The following is a 27,083-nucleotide window of genomic DNA, read 5'->3' as shown; positions in this document are numbered from 1 at the left end:
AGCCAGGTTTATGTGTGTGGTTGACATCAATTAGCTGCAGCAAGTTTCCATTTTCCAAAGGGTCATGTCAGAGTTATTCCAGCAAACACAGGGAAGCCAGAAGGCTTTTGCCCACTGACCAAGTCATCCCAATGATTTTCCTGACCACAAATGACAAACAGTTAAGAAGCATGTGAACTTGGGAGTGTAACCTCACCAAAACAACAGGGAAGGAAAAGCAGAGCTTCAACTAATAGCACTGCTCAGCATAATCAACTAATAGCACTGTTTAGCATAAAACCAGTGTAGTTAATGACTCCAGCCCAAACCTTCAAGCAGTCTGAGCAAATGCAATGCAAACGCAGCCCTCCTTCAGTCTGAAGGACAGGACACAGGACTGCCCAAGGACCTATTCTGGGACAGCATCACCGGGACAGAGCACACTCCATGTTGTTTCCATAGGCTCTCATGCAGTTTGGCACCATTGCAAGAGACAGAAATCCTCAGTAAGTGTTTAGTTAACTAACATTTGTATTATAAACAGTGGGCAAAGGATGAGGAAACTGGACTTGAGCAAACCGTGAGAAAATGCCGTTTAGTCTGAGACCACAGCAAAGGGACTCCTAATCAAGGCAACACTGTGATTTTTCAGATTCCTCTGCCACACTATATTACAGCCTGGCCCCAGTGATAGAAGAATGCTTATTAAAATAAATTCTGATTAGAAAGCATTAATTTGAGTAACAAGGTTGCTGTTCCGCTACTCGGATATTTTCCCAGAATTGAACTTTGGAAAGATGAGCTTGTGCAGAAAAATACGCTGAGAAGGTACTTTCCTGGACTAAGACATAGTGATCAGCAGAGATATTGATTGTGCCATCTCTGGAACAACAACAAGAATTATGTATTGATTTCTCTGGAGACCAGATTATGTATTGATTATGCTAGCTGCAAAGCAGAGGCCTAAGTAATGCTATCATCTCTGGCTAAAATGGTGCCCGTAGAGTAGTGAAGTCATTAGAAAGGGTAGATGAGAAATCCATTGAGTCAAAGGGTAAAGTCCCAGGGCAATTAATTAAATGGCAAAACTCTCCTTGGCTCAAATAAGTCCGGGATTTCTACTTAAGTGTTTAGCATCCTGAAAAGTCTCCTAATAGGAACCCAAAGGACACAGTGAATAACGCTTTGAGCAAGTAAATAATTCTAGCCCATCCTGAATCCATGTAACACACTGTGTTCAGACAGGCACTTCATTCATTGCTTACTTCAATTGGATCATTCATGAAATGCATAGGGTTTAGAAAAATTTGAAAACTAGCTGTGGAGATAACTCTTGGACCAAGCCTTGAGGGACCAGCCACTGTAGCCAGTGAAAAGTGATATTGTGTTGGCCTTTTATCAGCAAGATAATACGCTTACAGGGGGACAGAGATGACTCTCTGGATACAAGTGATATAGGCTGATTCTGTATGAAAAAGGTAACAAGGTAGAAAACAGTCCCTGAAGCTTCACCTTTCAAAACACAAAGCCTCTGTCTTGTATTAAACTCTGCAGATTGCTTTACAGAAGCTTAATGATTCTTTCTTTCAGAGCTTCCCTTACATTCAGCTTTTGCTTTGGCCATTCCAAAAACTAATTATAACACGTTCCCTAGAAGGCTAGTAAAACTAAACAGTTAGAGGAAGAGGTCTCAGTACTTGAATCCAATTCTTGGTACAGTATGACCTGCCCTTCCAGGATTCAGCCAGGATCATTACAAAGTGATACATGAAACTTTCCTTATGGGAGATGGAAGGCTTTAGTGATGAGCTCACTCAGAAGTGCAAGTGCTGAAGTTTGCATTTATTTTGGTGGTGAAAATAGGAAGGAGGAAAGAAATGTCAAGGTGAGAGGACCCGAAGGCAATGATCCTTGGCATCAATATTAAAGCAACAGTATGCAAAATTCACACTCTTTGCCAATGCACAGTGCTGAGAGAGGGTGTTTGTGAGCAGGAGCCTGGACTGCATGGCTTTGTCCAGCAGAAGGGCTGATATATAATTTTAATTTCATCTCACCCATATTACACAGATGTTTTCTTTTCCATAAAGAACTGATTTGAGAAGAGCACATTTTAGCCAGTAGACAAGTGGAAGGCCAGGCACTGCTGATCAGCCAGTTTCCCTTTCATGGGACTTTTCCCTCCCTTCCTTATCCTATCATTGTTCATAAAACAAAGACATATTTTCCTTTAGCAAAATACCCATTGCTAGCCTTATACTGGAGTAAGGACGTTATTGCTGCGTCCAGCTAACTAACCTCTTGCAGCAAAGAAAGACATTGCAAACATAGCCTTTATTCTGTGCATTTCCTGGAGGAAAGAAGACTGAACAGGAATTCAGATAAGAAAGCTAATGCTGCTACTGTTCTTCATACTCTGTGAAGCATATTAATGGGGATAACAATACATATTAGACATCCTATTCAGTAACATTTTTAGTACCCAGCTGAGTCCAAATATAAACTATAATGGCATATGGAGCCTGTCTTAAGAGCCATTTTAAATCAATTTAGTTTTATATAGCATCTCTCAAAGTATTTCAAGGTGATTTACAGTGAAAAAGAAAATAATGGGCTAATGATTTAGTAGATATGTCATGGCAGCTGTCAGGCAGGAAGGCAAAAATGCTGCATGGAGATGCAAAATTCTAATCTAAAAGCAGTAAAAAGGTAAACATATCTCTCTGCTCTTCCAGTAAAAGAAGCAGCCAGGTAATGAAGCCAGGCTGGGTTCAGCTTAATGCAACTGTTCCGCAAAGCACTGAGGGCTTTTCCATTTACAGACAGAACTGGAACCTAAAACTGAAACATTCCCACTCAACTGCTGAGATTAGGAAACCCACTCAACTGCTGAGATTAGGAAAAGCCAGGAAAGAAATATTTGTGACCAATTCATTTTAGCAGTTTTACCATCATATTTCACAACCTCAGAAATTTTAGACTTCCTGTGGGTTGGACTTTTGCCCTATGGGCTTACTAAGTCAAGAAGGCAGCTTTAAGTGCCTTTTTTCATGGAAACTGTTAAAGCTTCTCTTGAAGAAGCAAGACTTTACTCAAGAATTGATTGTTAAAATTGATCTTGCCGGTGTGGCAACAATTGCACTGTTCCTGTTACGCAAAGGCAGCCTGCAGGTGGCGTTCCCTTCAGACGACAGTACTGAAGTTGTACATGCCCTATTGGGTTGGGTCTCTTCCTCTTAACGGACAAGATGCTCTCACCAGTGCTCATCCTCACATAGCCCCTGAGTAGCCAGGTCACAGTTGAACCTTCTCAGAGAAGTAGGTTAACAATTCTCCAGAGCATGTTTCAAGGATGGGGGGTGTCTTCAGCTAAAGGACACCTCTTCTGTGGGTTTTCACTCCTGCTCACCACTCAAGTGAAGCTGCTAAGGAAGCCATGAAAACACTTGCATTTTGCCATCCTCAGCGTGAACATCACATGTATTCCTTACATTTCCCTCCTATCAAATAGTTCAGTATGGTCTGTTGGATATGAATTTTTCGATGAACTTTAGGTGAGAGAGGGAATACTAACGTCTCCCTACGTGAAGACCTGAGTACATAGAAACATAGAACAGCTCAGGTTGGAAGGGACCTTTAAGGATCATCTGGTCCAACCTTTCACGGGAAAGGGAGCCTAGATGAGATTATCTAGCACCCTGTACAATAGCATGTTGGAAACCTCCAGTGATGAGGACTCCACCACATCCCTAGAGAGGTTGTTCCATGCCACTGCTTCCTTCAAGAGGCCTAAACCACCTCTTTTCCCTTCCAGGTGTTAGGACACATGCAGAATTTGCCGTTGCTGTTGCCTGTAGGCCAGCGAGATGGTGAAAGCTTGACATGCTCATGGTGTCCCTGGCATCAACCACAACAAAAGGCCGCTAGACCTCTTCTCAATTTCCCCAGTGAGCATGTAGGGACTGTTCAGGATGTCAAAGCTGCGAACAGCCTGAACTGTGATTACTTGAAAAAATGCCTCCCTCCTCGACCATCTTGGCAAGTGCTGAGCTGGTTGAGTGGCCTCGGGGCTGATGTTGAATGTTCTCACACAGAGCTCTCCACAAAGGAATTCACTGCTCCCACACGTTCAAGCCTGCTAACTGTGCAGTGTAGCATCATCTTGCAGACAGTGGCTGCGTGAGTCACACGAGGCTGTAAGTACTGGTGTGATGTCTATTCATCTGGGAAAGTGTTTTCTTTTCCTTTCTGCTGTGCAAGTAGTGTATGTTTTATTAAATAAAGTGCATGTTCCCTATGCAAATGAATGCACTTTAGAATGATGATATACTGACACATTGTATGTTAAATATGTATGACATTTAAAAATCTAAGCAAGAACTAAAAATCATTTATAAATATTAAAGAACATGAACTCTACTTTTTGTTTTCATTTTGCTTCTGATCATGCACTCTGGGAAAAATACTCCTCACATTATAAGTCTGAATTATCTGTCCAAGAACTAAACCTATAATTTTATTCTATCAGTCAAACTGTATGTCACACTATTTTTGTATCAAGACAATCAGGTTCTTTGAAGCACAGACACACACCTACTTAAAAGAAGCATTCCTCCGAAAGCAGAAGACTTTGGAATCAGTGGCAATTTGTATCTTTCAAGGGACTCATAACTAAATGGAGAAATGCAGCTCCTAATGAAAAGAAGGTTTCTTTGCTGGCCAGGATGATAGTACGACATTAGGACATCTGGGTCCAGATTCATCCCTCTTGACTGCAAGCCTCTAACCTGGCTTCGAATCACTGACTTCTAATGGCTTAAAATCTGTCCTTTGGAGGTTCTTACTTCTCTGTCTTGACAAGAAAGGACAGTAGGCCATCTGAACTCCTAACGTGAGTATCTTAGTTAGGTATCTAAAGGGAAATGAAATTAATCCAGGCCTTGCTTTAGTTTTTTAAGTATTTGCTGCATGGGAGAGCTATTATAGAATCTAGCATTCAACCCATTGCTATGGCACAGTCAACCTTCCCTCTAGGAAGTATTTTCTGCTACCCAGGGCTTAAACATCCCTCTGGGAAGAAGCAGAAGTTTCCCATTAAGAAAAAAAAGCATAGCAAGACCAATGCAAAACTTAAAGCACCACCACCAGGGAGGTAGTTTTAGATTACAGGTGAAGGAGCACAACTTTGTGTTTCCTTCTGCCCAAAGATGTTAAGGTAACTTGCAAATACCAGAAAAGTGTCAGAAGAGACTGTAAATATCCTGTGCCCATTTTATGTACTGAGAAACCAGGTACACAAGGCAAATATGAAGTGCAGAGCATGGCAGAGCATGGAAACTCCAGCTCTGGAGTCCCAGTAATTTCCCTTCCTGTAACACCACCATTTTTTCTTGATGAAGTAGCAGCTGCTTTCAGATTGGTCTTCACTGCACATTCACTTACCTCACTAAACTATCCCATGTGCTTCTGCCGCACTCTGGGACTGCTGGCAAATGGTCAAGGATGGCAGGGGTGCCATGGGACAGCAGGGAAGGAATTTGGTGTCTGGAAACCTGCACCAAAACCATCTGAAACAAAGCAGTACTATCCTTCTCTCACTTTACTATCCCTGCTATCAGCAAAATGCCTTTCTCCATTTCCAGATGAGAACTACAGCAGTGGGAAATATTTTCCCTCAGTATTTGACCCTCATTCCTCTGTTGACAGAAAATTTAAGACAAATGGTCATTTCAGTGGATTTAAAAAGCAGTGGAACTTCATGCCCCTAATCAATGGGCAGCAGGAACTCATACTGGCAGTGCTAAATGGCTGCACATGAAACTAGCCAGGCTCAGTAAATGAAACCAGATTGCAAAATGCAGTCTGAGATAACCGAAAGTATGTATTGAAATTTATTGCAGGAAAATGACTGACTGGAAAAAAAGTGGTCTGCTCTGCCCCTGCACCTCCAAAACATATTGTATCATTTAAACACTTTAGAAAGACATCTGCCAAAAATGCAATTAATTCTTCTGAAAGTAGAATATATTTCCCTTGTAAAACAGTTGAAGCAGCAATTGTACATCTTTATTACCCTTATGAAAGCAACTTAGGAAAAATCCTAGGATTGTTCTTGTGTTTGAAGTTGGATGTTTATTGCTAACTGGCAGTGACTTTTGTTGCAAAGGTTAAACGCAGTCATCAAATGATCGAAAAAAAAAAACCATAAAAGGGTTAGTCCCAGTGCAGCCCGTCCAAAATTCCCACAGGAGCATTGTAGTTCTGTTTGGAGTGCCACCCTGTGGAGACAGCTGCTACCATGAGCTCCTCTCCTTCCGATAGCCCAGAGATGCAACGCTGAGGAACCGACAGCGGTGGAAACAAGAACAGGTGATAGCACCTACCAGCTCCAAAACTCGCTGTCCCGTGTCAGTCCTGCATGTCCCTGGCTACCCTGGAGCAAACCGTGGTGGGGGATGACTGGGAATTTTTGTACATTGTCTGTTACCACAGACCATTTTTGCCGGTGCTTTCTACACACTGTATATGAAATGCCACCACCGAGCTGGACAGGAAATAATTGTGGCATCTGTTGACAGCAGCTGAGGTCTCTTGCATTACACCACAGATGTAGAGTTTTGTGCACCGAGAAGACACCAGAGAAGCCCCCTGCTCATCCACAGATGATTAAGTCCCTGGTAAGCTCAGGTTCATCCTTAGAAGTCAATTGCTTGATGGGATTATAAATTTTTTCTTTCTGTGTAAGACTTGCAGGTTTATTCACTGGAGATTGCCACCATAAATTTTAGGATGCTGGTTTACAAAGCCTATAACAACCTTGTTTAGCAAAGGTGTGCCTTGTAGTGATCCTTCAGTAATGCCACTTTGGCTGCCCCTTACCTCTGGGGTGAGGTATTTCATCAAGATTTCCTTTCCTTTCTCTCCCAGCTTTTCATCTGGAGCAATTTCATATTCTGCCTGGAACAGATATAAAAAAAAAAAAAGTCAATATTTGCACTCATATTTCACCATTATAACTTCATTTTGGATGTGGCTTTAATGGAACTCTCTGTCTGAAAAATCTGAAGAATAAATAACATTTTCTGATGGAAGTAAAACCCGTACACACAATCCTATTAAAGACCTTCCACTACCTTTTGACCAAAACCTAGTGGTGTGTTTTCTGAAACGATGTCTCTTAATTAGCACCAATAAAAAGTAATTAATTTATATTTAAAGCCTTGTCAAACCTGCTTTCAGAATGCATTCAGTGACTAGAGATGGCCATTTTATTTGGTTTTGCTCAAAGGGAAGACGGACACAGGAGGTAAAATTATTTCTTTGAGTAGTAGAGAAAGTGACTGTTCGTTAATTCTTGCCACAGTGGTATTTCAAGCACCAGGTGAACTCCTTCAGTAGATTGTCTTTGTGGTCAAAATGTGTCCTTCATATTTATTTACATTTTCCCCTTGGTCTAACAGTGCTTCTGCAAAGCAGAGAGATTTGCCCATCCCTTTTAGTGATCCTTGACTCAGTCCCTCCAGAAGGCAGATCTAAGAGCCAATTTCTTAGGTGAATTTCTTAGGACCAAGGTAAAACAAGAGAGACCATTTAGAAGAACAGATATTATAGGCAAAATTCTCTTTGACTTCCCCGGTACATTAAAAAAAGAGCACCACTTTCCCCCAAGACTATACTATGTATTGTAGCATTACTGACTTTTGATGAGTTTCAGGACAACTTTTACAGAAGAATCAAAGAAAGCATTACTTGTGCACCACGAAGACATTAATTAATGGAATTTTGGATCCATAGCAGGCATTTGAAGGCAACACGTGCCACGTGAGACTCCAGCGACTAAACGACAACAATGAATTCTTAGAGACATTCCCACTTGGCACTGCCCAGGTTACAAAGCTTTAGCCTTAGGATCAAAATATTTTCCAGAAAAAAATGAAAAAAGACGACAGCCTAACAGCTTTCATGACTGCTCGTATTAGAAAAGGGATCCCAGAAAGTCCTGCCAAACCAATTAAGTAACCTGGTCTCATACAAGCTGTCTGAGACGATAAATGAGGAGGAAGTTGAAAGAAAAAGAAGGTAAATCAGGCTGAATTGGCAAGCACTTGGAAGAACAAATTTCAGAACTATTGCCCACTGGAAGATGTATGTACTGCTCCAAACTTGATGCAATAAATCCTAAAGCAGGCTGTAACGGATACCCTAGCTAAGCAGACCTAGGAATGACATGGAAATCACAATGTAGTAATAAAGCTATTACCCTGTAGTAATAAAGCTATTACCCATCTATCTGGCCAGTGCTGATTTAGCTACTGCAGCTAAAGTCTGAAGCTACATATTTATACACATACATAGCAGGTTGCTTAAACAATCTAGAATTATTATCTGATTTGGTCTGGGAAATGACAATGACCACAAATAACAAGAGAAACCTGCATCGCTGATGAAGAATACACCAAAAGCTAAAATCCAAAAGTGTAGTACTTCTCTTTTAGTGAACTGATTACGTTCTCATAAAATTTAATACAAGCGTTTAAAAAAATCTTCCATTCAATTTCCTGTCATTTTAGATGGTATCTGAGTATAGGTCATTTCAGCTCTTAAAGCCCAGGCACCCTCGAATGTTTACAGCATCTTAACAGCATTTTTCTCCGTGATTCCTTGCTAGGGGATAAAGCAATGGCAAGAGTAACAGAAGGAACAATTTTTTAAAAGGTCAAAGTTGCATCTTATTTGGGCCTTACCGTTTATGGCTAGGTTCACAGACAAACCAGTTGTTTTTCATATAAAAGAAAACAGAAACAATGTATTTTAATAAAGAAAATGTACTTAAATGTAAGTGTGCAGAAGACTGCAAAGAAAGGAGAACTCCTTGCCATTGCCTTGGCATGGAAGCATCTAGCAGATCTTTTGTGTACCACATTCAACTCTACAATTTATCCAATAATGACTATTTCTTCCTCCTTCATTTGCTTTTAGACTCTGGATCCTGGTAATTTATTGGCTCCCTAGTAAATCAAACCTGACTGAAAGTCATCATCTGCCATTTGAAGTGCACCAGGGTGACGTCAAAAAATTTGGTGTCCTTTTTGCCACAGATACCCTATTACATTTACATCCCATCCAAACTGTATAACAGGAAGCAAATCAGGACAGACCAGAAGACGACACAAATTTACCAGGAATTGGATCAGTGTTTTGAAATGCAGTCCCTGATGGGGTCCAACATATGCAGAACTGAATGCATGCACGCGCGTGCACACACACACAGACAGAGTATCTAATTCTCTTTCAAGATAGTTGGGAAGGAATATAAGGGAAGTTTAATTATACTGCATGTTTGACATCCTCAGCAAATGTGACACTATGGTGGTGAAGGTAGGAAGTGACAGACAAGTGAGGATGTGAGAAGGAACCATAAGCTCCAACTGTGAACAGTGTTGATTTCACAGCAGCTCAAGTACTAGAAGCCCATTTCATTTTGTTTCTAAGTTCATTATTATTTCTCCCTTCAGTGCCACTTTTGAGCTATTCAGCAACAGATACTGGTACAGTTTCAGCCATGGACTAGTTACTACAGGAAGAATTAGCCGTGTAGGGAGACAGAGTGACTTCCCCATGCTCACTCTGCCACATGCCTGGCAAGCATACCAAGGTCCTCAACTCTCCATCTTGTGCTTAAATCACAAGATACATCCCCTTCTTCCATAATACTCAAATGCACAGCTACAGTTTGCAAATCCTTAGTTGCTAGAAATAACATCGTTACTTAAAATCCATGTGGAACAAAATATTTTCCATTATTCCTTTGATGAATCCAGGCATGTGTTTCAAGGCTCCTGCTCTGAAGTCTAATAGCTCCTCCATGCCCTAGTTAGGTCAGACAGGGCCCTATTCATAGCTCATAAATGAGGGGAGGATTTACGATCACCCTGACTGCATGGGACGAGCTGCAGGGAAGGCTCTTTCTGTGAGCAGGCACGGATCCTTCAGTCCAAATGGCGAGAGGATGTGGGCTGGCCACCGTTTGTTGCTAACTTTTCTTTCAGCTGATGTTTTGGAGGTAGTAGTTACTTCAGTGGCTCCTGCCTCCCTAGAAGCAATCCTGGCTGAATGGGGGCACGGGGGTGAGAAGTGCCCTTGCCTTCAGAGCTGCTGCCCTTGGGATGGGCTGAGCGAGATCAGATGGGCAAACATACTTCCACTGGGAAAGGGAGCAACATCCAGCCTGTGACTGGCTGTGGGATGGGACCGTGGGCTCAGGGGCGGCCAAGCAGGGGGTTTGGGAGCTGGTAGGTGCCTGTGACCGATGGAGAGCATCACCAGGGCAATGGCACAGGGACCCAGTGGGGGGCTCGAATCAGCAACCTTAATTCTGACACATCACTTTATCTAGTGTTTGATTTTCATCTTAATATTCTTTAGCTCCTGAAACTGTATGGCTTAAAAATATGTGAAAATTGAAAAACGGAGCCAAAGGGATCTCTCTGCAGATCTGGGAGGACTCTCTGCCATGGCAGGTAGCTGTCGGTTGCCTGCAGGAGCGTGGCATGGCCACAGCAGTCAGTCCCTTGTACCCACCAGGAGATGGAGATGGGAACAGACACTCCTACCAGAGTGGTTTCAGCTTCTTGGTGTAGTCAGGAGCAGTGGAGTCACCTTCTCAACATTTGCAGGAGGCTACTGGTGTTTCAGTACCAATTTTACACCTCTGCTTTCTCAGCTCCCTCCTGTGTTATTCCCAGCATCTCTCTCTGCTCCAGTTCCTGCTCACTCCTTCCTCAGGCTCCAGGCACTGCCCTGTTATTGCTCCGTGCTCCAGCGACTGCCCTTCCACTTGCCTCCACTGGAGAGTTAAAATCTGTGACTGAAAATTGGAAGGCAAAACCCAAACAGCTGGGATTCATAATAGCTCACATTTCTAAATGAAAAGTGAACTTGAAACCACATTTTTCATATTTAAACACAAGGCAAAAAGAGCCCTTTTGACTGTTTAAAAACACATTTTGAGTTAATGAGTTTGTTGATATCAACAAACTGGCATTTCTGATGGAAAAAGCCTTGAACAGCTTTAAGACACACATACACAGATGGTTTATATACCATGTAAGGGACTTAACCAAACGAAATCTCCCTAACAGCAAGACAGGGTTTTTACAAATGGCATTAAATGGATGCTCACTCATCCTTTTACCCCAGCTAAGTGTAATGTCTAGTAAAGCCTTCAGCTGAAAAGTCCACTCGAGGAGACTGGGTCTTTCACCCCCAGCCCCCGTGTCTGTGAACAGCTAAATATTTTCCTCTATTCTTTTTTCCTTTTTATTTGATATTACATAAAAGCTAAGTTGCATCTCATGTTAGAAAAATAACTAAGTGAAAAGAAAATGGAGGCTCTTGGTTTTTTCTGCTTGGGGCTTGTTACAGCAGGTGGTCTCCAAAAGGTTTCACATTCCTGGTGGTCTCAAAATAGGGCTGTAAAGTCAAATTTCTGGTCTCATTATAGGACATTTTTGCCTAACATAGGACTTGGCCTGAATCCCACTACTCACTCAATGTGGTGCGACCCCACTGGGTGAATTTCGGTAGCAGTCATCCAATTTAATGGCTACAGGCTCCATTGCTCGACCTTAATATTGCCTAATACAGGGATTTTCAAGGGCTGAGAGCAAGCTTGTACAGAATTTGAAATCAATGAACAAAGGAGACTGCTGTTAATTAGTGCTAAAAAGAAGAGAGAACGAGTAAATATTCAGACCTCCACGCAGCCAGGCATTTTGTTCATGAAATCCTCGTACTGCCAGTCTGAACCTAACTGGCCCAGTAAAGGTACACAGGGCAGCTCCAGTCTGCAAAAGCAACCTGAGGGTGTGTGCAAATCACGCCCTTGCAAAAGGATTTGGGGATATCAGTCTGGGATTGCTTGGAGAGAGCACTTTAAAACAAAGCCAGTCCCACCACAAGCTTTCACAGGACTGGTGTTGCCTGTGCTGCACAGATGCTGGGAGGACACAGAGTTTCAGTGCTTGGCACCGCTCCACAGGGCTTCAGGAGGATGAAGTGACACAGTGCCCTCAATTGCCGCAGCCAGAGACAGGCTGGGCAGCCAGCACTGCTGGGAGAGGCTGGGAGAGGCTCCAGGCGGCGCTGCAGCGAAGGTTATCATGCAGTGCTCTGGGGCTGGTGGCACTGGGGGGGACACAGTAATGTTCCCTTTTGCCCAGATGTTATTACCGCTGTCAGCTTAACCGGTACGGCCTGAGCGCCTGCTGTGTGCAGGGCTCGCACAATGTGGACTTGTTCTCTGCAGCCCCTGGGCGCTGCTGGAACCAAAAATATGACGCCTGCCTCTGCGAGGAGGCATGAGAAAAGAACAGACCCTTGCTTACCCTCTCCAAACCGAGGACAGCTCTGTCTCTTCTGTTTGAAGTTAAAACCGCTTGGAAGCAGTCTGTTGTGGCTGTCTCCCAAAGGATTTCTGCAGCTTCCTAGAGGGACAGCCATTGCCCATCTCCTCGGGACTGTGAGCGTCACACCTTATGTGGCATTTCTGCGGGGATGCCTACCCCGGACAGGGGCATGGTGTTTTGTCAATGGCAGACACCTCACTAGACGATGCTGGTTTGGTGCAGGACAAACACTTCTAGGGTACCCAAAATGCCCTCCTGCCTGCCGGCCTAAAGCACAGCTGCACAGAGCATTTGTCAGATGTAGCAGCTTCATGTACCTTGATGGCTAAACCTTTCACTGGTGAAAATCATGACCAGTGCTAGGAATATCAGGTAGAAATTGTGACCAGCTAAAACTGATTTGAATAGGACTTTATCCAACACTTTCTGTGATGCTATGGATTTGCTGTAGATACAGCAGTGCTCAAATAAACTTTAAGTGACCACGTGTCCTCTCCCAGACCCTTACTTTCACAACTTCAGTGCAATCCTCACATCTCCCTATACTTCAGAATAGCTTCACCATGGTACTAACAAAAGAATTTCATTCCTGTTGATATGCATGGTTTTGCTTTTTTTGTTTGCCAAAGAGCGAAGCCCCCTGGACGCTCACACTCAGGAGTGACAAGTTCATCTTCCTCTCTGGTATGATTTGGCCTTTTGGCTCATCAACACCGTAACCTTCTGCAGGATCCCAGCAAGAAAGGCACTGAGAGACTCTTCCACTGTGAACAGCTTCTCCTGCTGGCACTACACATAGCCAAGTGCTGCCTGACTGGGAAAGAGCATCCGGTCCCCCCGGGGCTGGGGGGTGTTTCTCAGTGGCTGGGTTAACTGACAGCTCATTGGGGTGGAAAATGGAGCAGATTTGTTTCTTGGTGACCTCAGCTGAGTCACTTGATACCTTGTACCTCTGTTTTCCTATTTGAAAAACCAGGATAACAATCAGGATGTCCTTTGTAAATGACCCTGAAGTCTACCGATGAAAAGGCTTGGTAAGAGATGGATATTAGTATTATCATACTCCTCATCCTCTCTTGTCAGTCCATTCATCATATTCCCTTTCCTCCCAGGGCCTCCTAGCACTGCAAGCTTCCCCCACATCAAAAGACATTACTCACAGCAGCGGAGCTGCTTGGGCATTGACATCAAGGGAGGTTACGCCAGCACCGTGCTGGGGTGCCCGTCCTCCCACTCCAGTGGCTCGTGCTCCCCGTGGCTGGTGCCAACCCCACGTGCAGTGCTGCCCCTCTACTGCCGACGATGCGGGGATGCTGACGGGGTCAGCACTGTCCGCTGCTTCCTCAGGTGTGTTAGACACAAAATCATATCCCATGAAACACTGATTTCTTGGGGTCAGGGGAGTCTCCTCTGTCAGGAGAGCGCTGTGAAGGACCCTGAAATGTCACAAGAATTGACTTACCACTGAGTCAAGGAACCTAATGCAGCACTCGAGCTCGGGTCGAGTTTCACAGAACTGCCGAAAGAGAAGCCTTCCGATCGGCTGCTTTTCGCATATGCTGCAGTAATCTCTCTCTAGAGGCAATAAAGAGAAGAGAATCATGAAAATGAGAAGAGCTTTGCCTTTTGGGTTGGTTAGGAGTTTAAAGCATTGCAAGTGAGTGCAGAACTACAACCCAAATCAGAACTGCTGCCATCTCCCTTCCACCATGTTTCAGGTGTCCAAATACAAATATAATTAATGGCTTTAAGACTCAAACAAGAGAGGCTCAATTTTATAGAGCTGATGCTGGTTAAAGTCCCACAAAAGCCATTCAGCTGTTATGAAAAAATAATTTCACATTTTTCTGTGGTGGAAATATAGGCACTCTGCAAAGGTTACTGCTCAGACTGGTGGTGTTTGTGGGAATGCGGGGAGCAAATTACAAGTACTTGAAATGTGAGTCATACATTAAATGATAGGAAAAACTGGAATTTGTGGAGACCTTCCTGGATGCTTCCTAGATATGCAGTAAAGTGCCCCTAATCTCTGGAAGTGCTCAACCCACTATCTACTAAACAAGTATTGCAAACTATGTATTTTCAAAGGTTTCAAAATTTCTGCTGTTTATTCGGTGAGCATTAGTGAATGGATGGAGCATACGGCATCTAGCTGGTTTCAGTTTCACACAGCACTCCTTTACAGAACTGTATTTCCCCTTAAACACCATGCTTAAATGTCATTCCCCTGTGCTGATGCATCCAGAACCATCACTCCCAGTAAACCAAAAGGTCCTTTACTCATCACAAGGACTATCCACAGGAAAACATGGGAGCAGGGCAGGCATCATTAACTGGCATTGCACTGGTACAAAGGCCGAGGGCTTTGGATATTTTTCTGGTGAGAGCAGCAAATCCCCCAGACTGTTTCGAGCAGCAGTACTTGCTTGAGACACGTTATTCCTCTAGAAGCACACACATGTCAAACAACATACTGTGTTTCCTTGAGCATTCCTCTCACCACCCTCCTCACTGCCATATGGCACTTGCTGTTATTATGGAAACAACCAGCTTCTAAACACATAACACAGCACTGCAAACAGACATACTAAACCCACACAAGTTGTCAGTGCCTTGGTTACTTCTCTTTCAGGACTGGAGCTGCTCCTGCTACGCCTTTTATTCCCCTTTTGCTTTGGCTCCTTGCACCCTTCAGGTCCATCCACTCCAAGGAGAACGTCTGCAGGCAGACAGCTCCAATAGAGCTCGCCTTTGCATGGAGGCACCCAGCCTAAGGGCTTGCTCATGACCTGTGGGTCATGTCCTGGCGACCACGTTCTGCAAAACCAGGACATCCCTCCTGAATGGAAAACGCTGTACGGGATGTTGGACTTGCTGACCTGTAGCTGGGTGACAGGTAGGCAGGAGCAGCCAAGGCTGCCTCTTGTAAGAGGAAGGAGGAGGGTGCTTGCCCAGTGCTGCGCCACTGTGCAGGTATGGCTCTACTTCAGGAACTGGCCTCTGAAGCACTACAGGGTGGTGTCTGGAGACACATGTTGGGGCTAGCTGGACTGTGCTTTTAGTTCAGTATGGTCCTACTCTGGTCTGGCAATCTGAAGCAGCCTGGAACAACGTGCCAGCACCATTTTGTGGCTGGCATCCCCAGTCTGTTTTGGATCAGGATATTGCTCAATCTATCCAGAAGCTTGCAATGCTTTGATAACCTCTAGTAAATAAAACTGGGTTGAAATCACTGTGTAAATCCTAACTTGACCTCCAGTCTATCTCACTATCAGCAGCAAGCCTGTGGCACTGGTTTGTTTGCATGAGCCGGAACCTCCAGCTTGGAACATCATGACACAGACACGTACATCGAGAAAGCCAGTGGGCTCACTTGGATGCTGAGCAGCCTTGGGGGTGTCCTTGCAAGTGGTACGAGCCTGTGCTGCTTGACCGAGTAGCTTTTTTAGTGAGAAGGCAATTGCTGAAGCACAGCGCTAAGGTAAGCAGAGGAGTTAGGAAAGAGCCTGAGTGGATCAAAACAGCAACTCGCAATGTCCCACAGCTGGCCCCAAGCCAGAGGCTGAGCAGCTCAGGTGAGCTCTCCTGGGAGGCCTGGAGGTTGAACTACATCTGTCTGATGCTGTTTTCTGCTACCTTGACTAACTAACTCTTCAGAGGGTATGAATAAAATATACTCCCTGAATATCAGTAGCACACAGCCTGGCTGACAGCAGGAATCAATCCCTCCAGAAGCCCAAACCCACAGCAAGCTTCCTCATGTTAAACAAGCAGTGCAAAAACTGTGACTGTCTCAATTTGTAACAGAATAAAACACAAAGGAACAAATACATTAATCAGCTAGTTTGCCCTATATTTTCTCTTGTACAACACTATTTGATGCATGGTGACGCTTGTTGTACAAAATGCAGTTAGTTTATCCAGGTTGTTATGATATGGTGACACTCAACTGTAGCAGAAGATGCTTTTCTAACGAAAGGGCTAGCAATATCAGCTAAATAAATGTGCAAATTGTACATCCGATAACTGTACTGTATAGCATAGCAGGAAAAGAAAACAAGCAACTAAACACTATTACATATGTGGATAAATGAAACTTAAAGAAGACATGAGCACAGAATTTCTCCTATGGTACATAACTTCGCCAACATGTGAGAAGGGTGACCTGTTCATAATGAGGAAAAAGGAAATACCAGAAATAATCTCCGAGAACACAAGAGCCAAAGCAGTTCCCTGGAGCCATCTACTCCTTGGTCATGTTCGTTTAAATACCGGATATACCAATACAGACAATAAATACATGATGCAACTGCTTTCATTCCTTGTAGGTGACACAAAATATTTTCTTAGGCCCTGATCTTGCCATTGGCCTCACTAAGTCAGCTAAAGGAGCCTGCTCTCAACTAATTCTTGGGATGCGTGGGCCCTGGAGTGGACTAAGAAAGAAAAACACCTCTCAGCTAAAGCAGAAGAAAGGAGTGGATAATTTTATTACAGTAAGGAAAGCAGAAGTGTTTTAACAGCATGCTGCACCCTGGAGACCCAGCTGAAGCACCCCAAGCTGTGCTCATGAGCTGCTGCATGAGGCAAAAGGATGGAGAGCCAGGCGGGTACCGCAGCCAGGGTCTCCCTTGGGCTGGGGCTAATCATCGTGTCGCTCTTGGTCTGCCTGCCAGTAAAAATATCCATTCAGTTTCAAAAGTTTAAAAAATAGAAAGAATGATTTCCTGAGGAAATAGAAATGTTAAACACTTGGAAGTGAAACCATATGCTTATGATGATGAAGTTTAACTAAAACAGCTCTGAGAGCGATAATGTTAGTAGTCAGATCATCCTGCTTCAGTGCAATCCTGTTTAACACCTGCAAAGTCACCCAAAACAGGGGTGAAAAGCTGGGTGGGTCAAAGCCCTAGGAAAGCAGTCACTTCTCACTGACACCAAACTCTTTATTTAGAAAATATCGCGGGTAAATAATGTGTGCATGCAAGTGAATTCTTTATCTTCCTAACAGAGTAAAGACATAGATTAATATAGAAAAGGTATTATATAAAATGCCATCACAAACATTCACAAGATAAATAAAGATAAATAATATAAATAATGTTTATTCTAAATTCTACTGACTCATTTTCCCCTTTACTTCATAGATTATTTATTGAAATCCTACTTTAAGGAGCACCCATTACACGTAACATACCAAAATAGTTACACCTGTGTACAGAAAATGCCATCATCATTTGAAGTCTATGGTCAAATTTATTCCCTGACAGATACTCTGGTAAGGTTCTGAAAAATATCTAAGCACACGCCTAGGAAAAACAGTCCTATTAATAAAATTTCATACTGATCAAAACATGCCCTTGATGAAGTGAAAAACACAAAACAAGGTAACAAAGAAAGTTGCTCCCCATAAAATCTCTGACCTTCAAGTAAAAGGCAAAAAAAATCTAATACTTTAATTAGATAAAAAAACTCCCTGTGCCTTGTGAAGATTTTTTCATCTTAATTTCCCATTTAAACACCCAGCATTTTTTTCTGGCTTAAAATAGCACCTCAGCAATTTTGGAGAGAGACAGTGGTTTGCAGAGAGACCAGGTCCCCCCTCCTGCTTCCCATCTGCCATATACCTGCGGGTTTTGATGGGTTAGTGGTGAGCTACAAAACCATGTGTGGACTCTTGGCTGAAAACCATTCTTTTCTGATGCCATTTCATTCAGTGTAAACTGCATGTGCCTAAGCGAGACTGCTATGGGAAGTTGTACTTCTGCTTCTGGGCAGAAGTCCTCATTTTGAAGGGCTACTAATCCAACACCTGCAACCAGCTGGTGAGGTTTCCTCCTGTAGCTGTCTGTGGGGAGGGATGAGCTCAGTTTAAATCATCCTTTTCAAGTCTACAAAAGCCAGGAACATCTTCTTGGCCTTTTGGTCATTACTGGTGTGGCCAGTGATTGCACTTATGTACTATCTATTAAGTAGCATTTTATTTTCCTTTTTAACATACTGGAATCCCAAGAGAAGATATTTCAAAGAAATGCACTGGAGAATCGCCAAGAAGGCACGCACCATGCTGCTGCATGGGAAAATTTGGACTTGGCCTCTGGATCTCTGCTCTCCTTGGCATTAAATCAGCCTCTGTTAAAACTAAGATCCAAATGCAATGTAATTCTGCTGCCTGAAAAATCCCACAACAAAACAGAAAAACCCACCCAAACCAAAATCCACCTCCTTAACACTGGAAACCCCAAAGTGGATGTAGAAAGAATTAATTGCTCATTTCCTGCTCATGCTCAATGACCCAAGATGAGAACTCATCTTCCCTTACCAATTCTTTTTCAAGGTGAATCAAAATCTTTCAAACAGACATTGGTCCAAGTCTATTATTCATCTGCTGTTCTCTTCCTCTAGCCTGCTTCAGTCCAGAACAACAGAAAGCACACCAAACTCATGGAAGAAAGCGTTCGAATACAAGGGAACCCTCAGTCCTTATGCTCCAGCTGGACAACAGGGAGCTGCATCAGAGCCAGCAGGGGCCAGCAGTCAGTTCGTAAGACTGTTGGCACACCAAAAGTAAAGCTTTCTTTTTCCAAGGGGCTGATGCCTGTCAAAGCAATTCCCACCAGTCCTGGGATGGATGGAAACTTCAGCTAGAGATGTCCCAAAATCACATGCCTCCCTCCTCATTCAAACTTGGGGGATGCTGCTAAAAGAGATCCTAACCACCCAGTTGAAATCTAAAACCACTTCTGGGTTTTTTTCCCATCTCTGCTTTCTATGTGTGAGCTCTCTTACAGGGGCACACAACGAAAAGGCAGACAAAAGCAGGGACTAAAAGCAAGATTAAAAAATATGCACCCTGACTGAACTAAACAGACTCTCACAGCCCATCATACAGTGCGCACTCGTAGCAATTTCCTTCTTTTTGTCAAAAAAAAAAACCAAACCAAAACGCAAAGCCTTTAAAGTTTACAGAATTGTTTTGTGCCTAGCCATGGTCCTAATGGAAAACAAATTGCATCTTTAAACACTGAATAACCCCATATAGAGCTATATTAATATAAATACATTTTTCATTTAAAACCAGCAAGTCTAATACTAGTGCTTATAAATATGTCTTATAATTTACTGCTGCTCTTTTCCAGTTGAAAGTGGCATTACCACTGTCTACATATAAACTTAATAAACAGAACATACTAAAGTACCTAGTCTTTGAGGCTGATGAAAGTTTCTTCTTATCAAAGGATCCTTTGTGGATGCTTTAAAAGGATTTAAATTGCTTTGATTGCATTATTAACAGTGTCTATGTTGCTCTTGTATTTCAGAATAACCTGGAAAGCTGGAACACTAGCTCTTGTATTCTACAAAAGGCTGTTTTCTATTCCTAATAAATATGCTTCAGCTAATATTCTGCATCCTGCAGACTTCAGTGGCATGCTGTATTTATAAAATGGGGCTAATAGAACTGCCCTACCTCAAAGCAACATGGCCGGAATAAGTATATTAAAGTGTGTAAGCCCAAAGTGCTACTGGATAGCCCTGTGGCTCCTTGCTATTTACTTGCAATGCAAACCCCCAGAGCGGAAATTTAGTCCAAGAGAGCACAGCAGAGTCTTTTTATACATTAACCGCTATACTGCTCCATAACTTCACCTGGCACTTCACAGAGATTAAAAATGACGACGTAGCCCTGTCTTGGAGAGTGCTTATCTTGGCAGGGCCAGAGCTGTGCAGGTGCAGGACAGAAACTCTGAAGCCAAGGGCTGTGATGACGTTGTGTTGCTGGTTGCAAAAGCACACTCCCTCTAACAATAAATATTTTATCCGTTTTCTTTATTTTTAATAAAATATGGGAATCGTTACAATTTATGACAGAATAATGGCTTGATAGATTCCTTATTTTAAAGAGCGGTGTGTCCCGGTCTGCAGTTAAAACCAGCACTTCATCGCTGTAGAAAGCTCTAGACCTTACATATGAAGCCCTAGGGAAGAACATATTTTTTGGCCTTGGTTGATTTTTCCCCCTTGAATTTAGGATTTTATACAAAAAAAAAGTTGGAGACCCTCATCTATGCTGTTAGAGTGACCATTGCTTTGGCATTGGCTACCCAAGTTTAATTAATTAAAAATACGAATGCAATCAAGCTTACTTGAGACAATGGAATTAGCCCAAACTGGTTTTAAGTCCTGCCAACTTAATTTTCTCTGCTTGTCAGCTGTCTTTTTTAAAACAAACAAAATTTAATCTCCTGATCATCGAACATCTAATGTAATTATTCAGATGCAGACAATGTTTGCTTTGTATAACTTCCCTTATTTCTACTCTTTCCATGGCATTAGGCTACAGGGGTAAACGCCACACATCAGAGCAGCATTACACTGAAGATGGAAACAGTCCAAACCTTAGACTTGGACCAAAATGGAAAAAATGTTTGGAGAATATTGTAACAAATTCTCAGTGAAATACACTTTGGTGATATATATGGATCTTCTAATTTGTTTTTTGAAAGCAGCTGTATTGAAGCTTTGCTCATGGAATTTTATTTGAGAGTGAAAACCCACAAACAGTTGCATAAATATGTTTGCACGAGTCCTTGAACCAGAACACGAAAGTGGCTTTGTTGATTTTGGACAAAGATTTTGGCAGGAGGGATAACGACCCACCCACCCTTTTTGTAGCAGCAGCAGGAGGATCAAACGAGATCCTGTGACTTCAAAATAGCCACCGCACAGAACAACACGAGTGGGGTTCAGAGCATAGGGAGGAACCCTCAGCTGGCTCAGGGGAGACATTTTGTCACCCAACCTTGTGCCAGGAGCACAGTCAAATGGAGAAGAGCAGATGCTCTGCCCTGAGACTAGGCTATTCGCCAGTGGAAGATAAAGCCTCATCCTAACAAAATCTGAGTTACTTTGCTGTGTTATTCTGGTCCTCCTCCAACACTTCTGGTGTCTTCTAAAAGTTACTTGTTCAGGCAACTGCATCCTTTCCCCGTGGGTCACTGATCAAGCCCTGAGTTCAAAGGCAGACTGCAGATACTGCAGGATCAAGAGGAGGTTTAGCTTGAGAAGATGGAGCTTGCTATTAATGTTTGAGTCCCTTTAAATCATAGAAGCAAAAATATATGCTGTTGCATGCAGTATGGGGTGCAGGGAAAGATTGACAAATAATTCTTACAAATAATGGAGATGACCCTTAAGCTTCCTGTAATGGATGGAAAGATTCCCATCAATTCCAGTGGGTCTTTGATCAAGCCTAGATATCCCAACTCTGTCAAGAACAATTTGCATGAATTAAACAGTCTGTCTGTCAGCTCCACAGTCGACATCAGTATGACAGTGGAAATGCATGTACCGTGATTAATCATCAGGAAATCTGGATTGTGAACGTGCATCAGAAATATTTTAAAATCTTTTTTTTTTTAACTGAAATTATTAGGTACCAGGTTCTTAAACACATCCTTTCTTTTGCATTTGGCTACCAGTTAGAATAACATGGCATAGAAAGGGAGCAAAAAGCAAAAAGGAGCAGGGAGATGGACTGACTGACTGATAGACAGAATGCTAGACAGGTATGTTACACTTCTGCTCATTAAAAAGTTCAAATTACTAGTAGTAAGCTGGTTATTATTCCCATAAATTACACTTGAAAAGCACATGCCCCTGGATCAATACCTTTGATAACGTTTCCTGAGCACAGTGCCTGAACTGTTGTCTTCATGGCTGGTCACAAAGATATTCAGGGCACGGTGAACTTCCAAACTACTTCACATTGATCACAGAAGATGCACCATCATGAAAATTTCCCAGCACTTGAATGTGGTGCTTGTTCTGTAGCCCCAGGGGAAGGGCTGCTCACACCATAACCTTGACCACCACCCCGACTAGAAAAGGAGTTTGTCTTTATCTTCTTAAACAACTTTCAACAATGTCTCTGTGGCAAGGCCAGAGGAATGGAAAAAATCCCCCAAATAAATATGAAAGCTCACCTCAGAGTGCCCTGGGAAATTCGTGGAACAAACACTTGGTTGTTCTCATTTTGTTCTGCTTTGGATTGGGATGACAGAACTGGATGATTTGTCCTCAAAGAAGGTAGTTACTGAAATTTTTTTTAATCTGGGACTTTTATGTCCAGTCTTAAAGATTTTAACTGAAATAACAAACTTATTTTCTGTCTAGTGCTGCTACTTACACTCCTGCCTGGTGATATTCTGAGTAATACCTGCTGAAATAAAATTTCAGTAAAAGTTGTAATTTGAATGTTTAAGGTTATGAAATCTACAGAACTGCTGCTGTTGTACATAGCACAAAATAAACATCTCAGTTCCAGGAAACTAAAGGAGACATCTTGTGAATCGCTTTCTTAAGATGAAAAGACTTCTGCAAAACTACTCTGTGACTTCTGAACTAGCCTGGGTAGAAATCAAGCAGCCATCAAAACTAAACGTTTATCAGGTCAATAAAATGGCAGAATGCATATAGCCACCAGCAGAGTCACTCTGCGAACGCATATTTAAGCGGCATATGTTGCTGACAGGCACATAATAAAACTATTCACGGGGATTACTAACTCTGCATGCCATTCAGTAGTTACTGCAAGTTCTAAACTTCTCAGCCATTTTATTAGTGACCTTTAACAAAATACTAGATGCTATTAGTTGTTACTGCATTGCTAAATTTACTTTTTTATTTGTTTCAATTTTTCGCCTGATGTTTCAAAACCCCGAACTTCAAGTACAACAAAACTCCACAATCTTACACCGGTAAGTTACTTTTCTAAGTGTTTTTCAAACTCTACCTTTAAAAAATTGCAAAATAAGCTCAACCATCAACCTAAATAATCAAAGAGAAAATAATACAAAAAAAAAAAAATCAATCCTCAGCAATTTTAAAGGGCATCACTAACGTTTGGCAACGCTGCTAAATGACCACTTAACCGGAACTTTGGCCAAGTACAAGTGGTCTACTTGCAAAAACACAGATGCTGACTTTGACTTGGTTTACATTCACAGGCTGATTTGCCTGCTGAATGACACCTGCCTCTGAGTGGGTGTGCAGGAGCTGAGCTGCTGAGTAAGATTGATATGAATAGTGGAAAAGAGATTTTAAAGTCATTTAGAAACCCCACATACACTAAAAGAAACTTGTGCAAGAGGGGGATTGCCGATGGAAAATAATTTTTTTCTCCTTCTTGACAGAAGTCTGCAGCACCAGGGATCTCTTCATAACAAGCTATTGAGATGGATGTAGAGAGTGTGGGAGCTGGTGTCGAGACACAAAAACCATGGACAGTCTTACTCAGGTCTACAAAAAAAATATGTTATTTTAGAAAGAACTTAATCTTCATTCGTATGAAAACTGGGTTATCATCGGGTAACTGAGAACTTTTGTAGTCTTAAAGGTTATTCTAATATTTGTTCTTTTTCAGTTTATCTTTTTTCATTTTTTCCTGTTATTTCTTGGTTTAGTTTCACACTGTAATATGAATGATGTCTTACCCTTATAAAGTGTTTTTTACCCATAACATTTTGTTTCCTAAATATCAACATACAGCCACAGATGTTCAGCAACACAAAATAATGGTGTTCAGGTATGCAAAACAAGAACCCCAGACTATCACCTCCAAAGCTACTGAAAGAATTTCTGCAGACAGAAAACAAAATTAACAAGAACTTCAGCTTGGTTTGCCTACTTCGTAATTAGTGCTATGGTATTGAGATGCTGAAAACATATTTTGGCATTGTACTTCTTACTTGGAAGATGATAGCTCAACATGTCTTTGTACGGCATGTTAGATATGATGAAATACATCCATAACTGAAATCCTAACAAATGTCTGAAGTGTTCTCCAGCACCCTTCCAGCCAAGTGCTGACGCCCTCAGACTTTGCTTCTCTCAAAGATATCAACAGGAAGTCTGCAGACACTGTTTGGTAAAATAAGCAGAGTATTAAAAACAAAACACTGAAATCTAATCCAGTTATCTCATGAACCTCTATACCAGACCAACACAGGGCAAGGAAAAGCACTGGTATGGTAAAAGCAGCAACACAAGCAGATATCACTAGTCCTTTGAGAAAACTGTTTCCAAGTTATTCTGGTCAGGAATATATAGGGAGGTGGGGTGGATCAGCCTAGAAATAAGCAAGGGATTATTTCCACCTGTGGGAGCTCACGCTGCCTTTTAACAGCTGGGTGACATCACCTTCTCTCTGTGTGAAGCATCAGCTCTGTATCCATAAATGTGAAGTGATGGTCAGAGATAAAGTGCTCTTAAGACCCTTTTCCTAGGAAAAAGCATCACTTATGGGGCAGCCACTTAGATTCTGGTTGCCCTTTCAATTCTACCTGAAAGAGTAGCCTCTTGTGCTTGTACCTCCATGCCGACCTCCAGAATGGGTAGGGTAGATGCTGTATATGGCTTTTTGGTGCTTGGATATTTAGAGCAAGTTATCACTTCATCACAAATATTCTGTGGCCCATCTGCATAGCTAGACTGCTCCTGTTACTTCATTAATGAGTGTAATGGTTGCTGTGAGGAGTTCACGAATACAGAAGTCAAGATTGCCCTGTGAAATTATCCCCTTAGAGATGTGCAGATTCTCCTATGAGACTGAGATGTGGGAACTCTAAGCACAGTGAGCCAGGCTGGAAGAGAACCACCAGCTAAGGGTTAAGACCTATGCTCCCAGGACTGAGGTGCACTGTATTCTGAGTCCTCAGGCAAGCCCAGGAATTGCACAGAAGACAGGGATTTCCTTTTCAGCAGACATAGTAAATGTACTTCTATGAAAGAAAAAGGGATGGAAAAGTAGAGCCACATGGCCAATCCGAAAGGAAAGCATATTTGCAATGACACTGAAACATTAGAGACATTGTTCGAGTGCAGTTCATCCTTGCAAAAATATTATCCTCGTTGCGATGCCAAGGTTGGTGAAAGTATGGGCTACTTGCCATGGCAGTGCTGGGTATTTAGGCTAGACCTGTCATGGGGCTTATTTACTCGCTGCACCCAACATTTCAGACACACTCAAGCATAGTGTTCATGTCTTGGCAGGAACCTCTCATTCATGCATTTTCTCCTGGTACCCTTTGAGGAGTCTTCCTCCTCCGACATTGCAGCGGTTGAAACTGCATTGCTTGCTGAGAAAACCAACACTGATTAATTTCATCCTACTTGCATGGAAGAGGTAAAGTATGCAGGTCTCTAGCCAGGGACAAGGAAATCCCTGCTGCTTACATGCCACATTGAATAAGCAACCCATGGTTGAGACCATTGGACTTCAACAATCTTCATTCCACCCGCAGGAAAGAAGCAATTAACCATAGCAGCATGGGAAGCAAACAGGAAGTAATGCAACACATTCACTTTTGATTAGAGGATTTTTTTTTTTATGTAAGACATAATATTCCACAAGGAAGAATTCAGCTGTAGTGTTACATTGACACACCCCAAATTCTTAAAGGAACATGATTGAGGATGCAAAGTTAAGCCTCAAAACCTAGGGAAAACCTAAATTAATGTTGCCTGTGTAGCCTGAATGCCATTTCTCACTGTGTGCGCGTTCTGGGATAGTCTTTAATTACATCACTGCAAACTGTTTTTCCCACAGGACCTTTGCCTCATTCAACACACAGAATGGACAGTGCTTACTTAATGAGCAGCTATTCAGTGTTTTGTTTTCTCCTCTGGTTCAATGTGTGGCCCTAGACTGACTTTACTGCACACCAGTCAGGCCTGCTCTGAAGACAGAGTGATTCATTTCCCCATGGACCTTTCTGTGGCATTCTCCACTGTAGCCTTTGAATACTTCACACATATTCATGGATCTATTTTCACACCACTTCTGGGAGACAAAGAGGATGTCATTAGTCTAATTTTACAGATGGGGAACTTAAACATACGAAGATTAAGGTAAAAAGTATCCACTGATTGGTGCAACTTTATTTTCTGTGTATTTAACTTTATACGCTATTCTCTCTGTTCACAACCCATCTTCCATTTGCTTCAGTTGCAGATGTTACTAGTGAGACCCAAATATCTCAAGGCGGCTACTCAAAAAATGAAAAACGCACAATTAGAGGCCAACTGTGAAAAACTCATTTTAAGTGACTTGCCTGTCATCACATAGACCTAGTTTGACCAGAGTGTATCCCTGTCCACTTCCCTAGTGTGTTATTCAACTGCTTTGGCCATGAGACAATTTCTTTGATTCTGCAAAACCCTGTTTAAATTTATCACACACCTTTTACCTCATGCAATAAATAAGTCAGTCATTCTGTCCTCCTTTATTAGGCAACCCACTTTCATCCCCAGACTAACAGAGTCTTTTGAACTGACTGCATTAGGGCTCCTGGGGAAGAAAATTAAGCATGTGATATATACAAAAATATGAATTTAGGCTGCATAGACAGCCTAAATTCAAAATCCATTTTAGGTGCTCATCATTTTAACACATATTTTTGTGTGTTTAATTTCCTAAGTTTTTAAGGAACTGGAAAACTGAAGAAAAACATTTCTGTGGACCAACAGAGAAGCCCTTGCTCATTAGGAAGAGCTCACAGGAAAGGCTGGGAACTTTTGACTTGGCAACTTGAAGAATGTTCTTTTATCACAACTTTTCCTGAGCTCTTTCCTAAGTTTTCTTCAAAACAGAAACTCCATCAAGTTGACACCCATACTGATACCCACACCAGCAGCGTT

The 27,083-nt window shown here is 42.3% G+C and overlaps 1 protein-coding gene across 9 annotated transcripts in view; it reads right to left on the bottom strand.

Annotated features, from left to right (window-relative positions):
- GRK5 (G protein-coupled receptor kinase 5) overlaps positions 1–27,083 on the bottom strand; it is a 183,652-nt gene that overhangs the window by 62,284 nt on the left and 94,285 nt on the right. For 8 of the 9 annotated variants that reach the window (XM_075107374.1, XM_075107370.1, XM_075107365.1 and 5 more), the window contains exons 3-4: positions 13,849–13,961; positions 6,859–6,936 (exon numbers count right to left, since the gene is read on the bottom strand). Coding sequence is in view for 8 of the 9 variants with exons in the window: in XM_075107370.1 (XP_074963471.1) it covers positions 6,859–6,936; positions 13,849–13,961 (191 nt within the window). In the remaining variant the exon portion in view is untranslated. The remainder of the gene's footprint in view (positions 1–6,858; positions 6,937–13,848; positions 13,962–27,083) is intronic. The other variant, XM_075107371.1, reaches the window with a different exon arrangement.

This window comes from Phalacrocorax aristotelis, chromosome 12 (genome assembly GCF_949628215.1).
Source record: "Phalacrocorax aristotelis chromosome 12, bGulAri2.1, whole genome shotgun sequence".
In the NCBI taxonomy this organism is placed as follows: domain Eukaryota; kingdom Metazoa; phylum Chordata; class Aves; order Suliformes; family Phalacrocoracidae; genus Phalacrocorax; species Phalacrocorax aristotelis.
The sequence above is the reverse complement of the archived record's forward strand: the minus strand, read 5'-3'. Positions and strand labels throughout refer to the sequence as shown.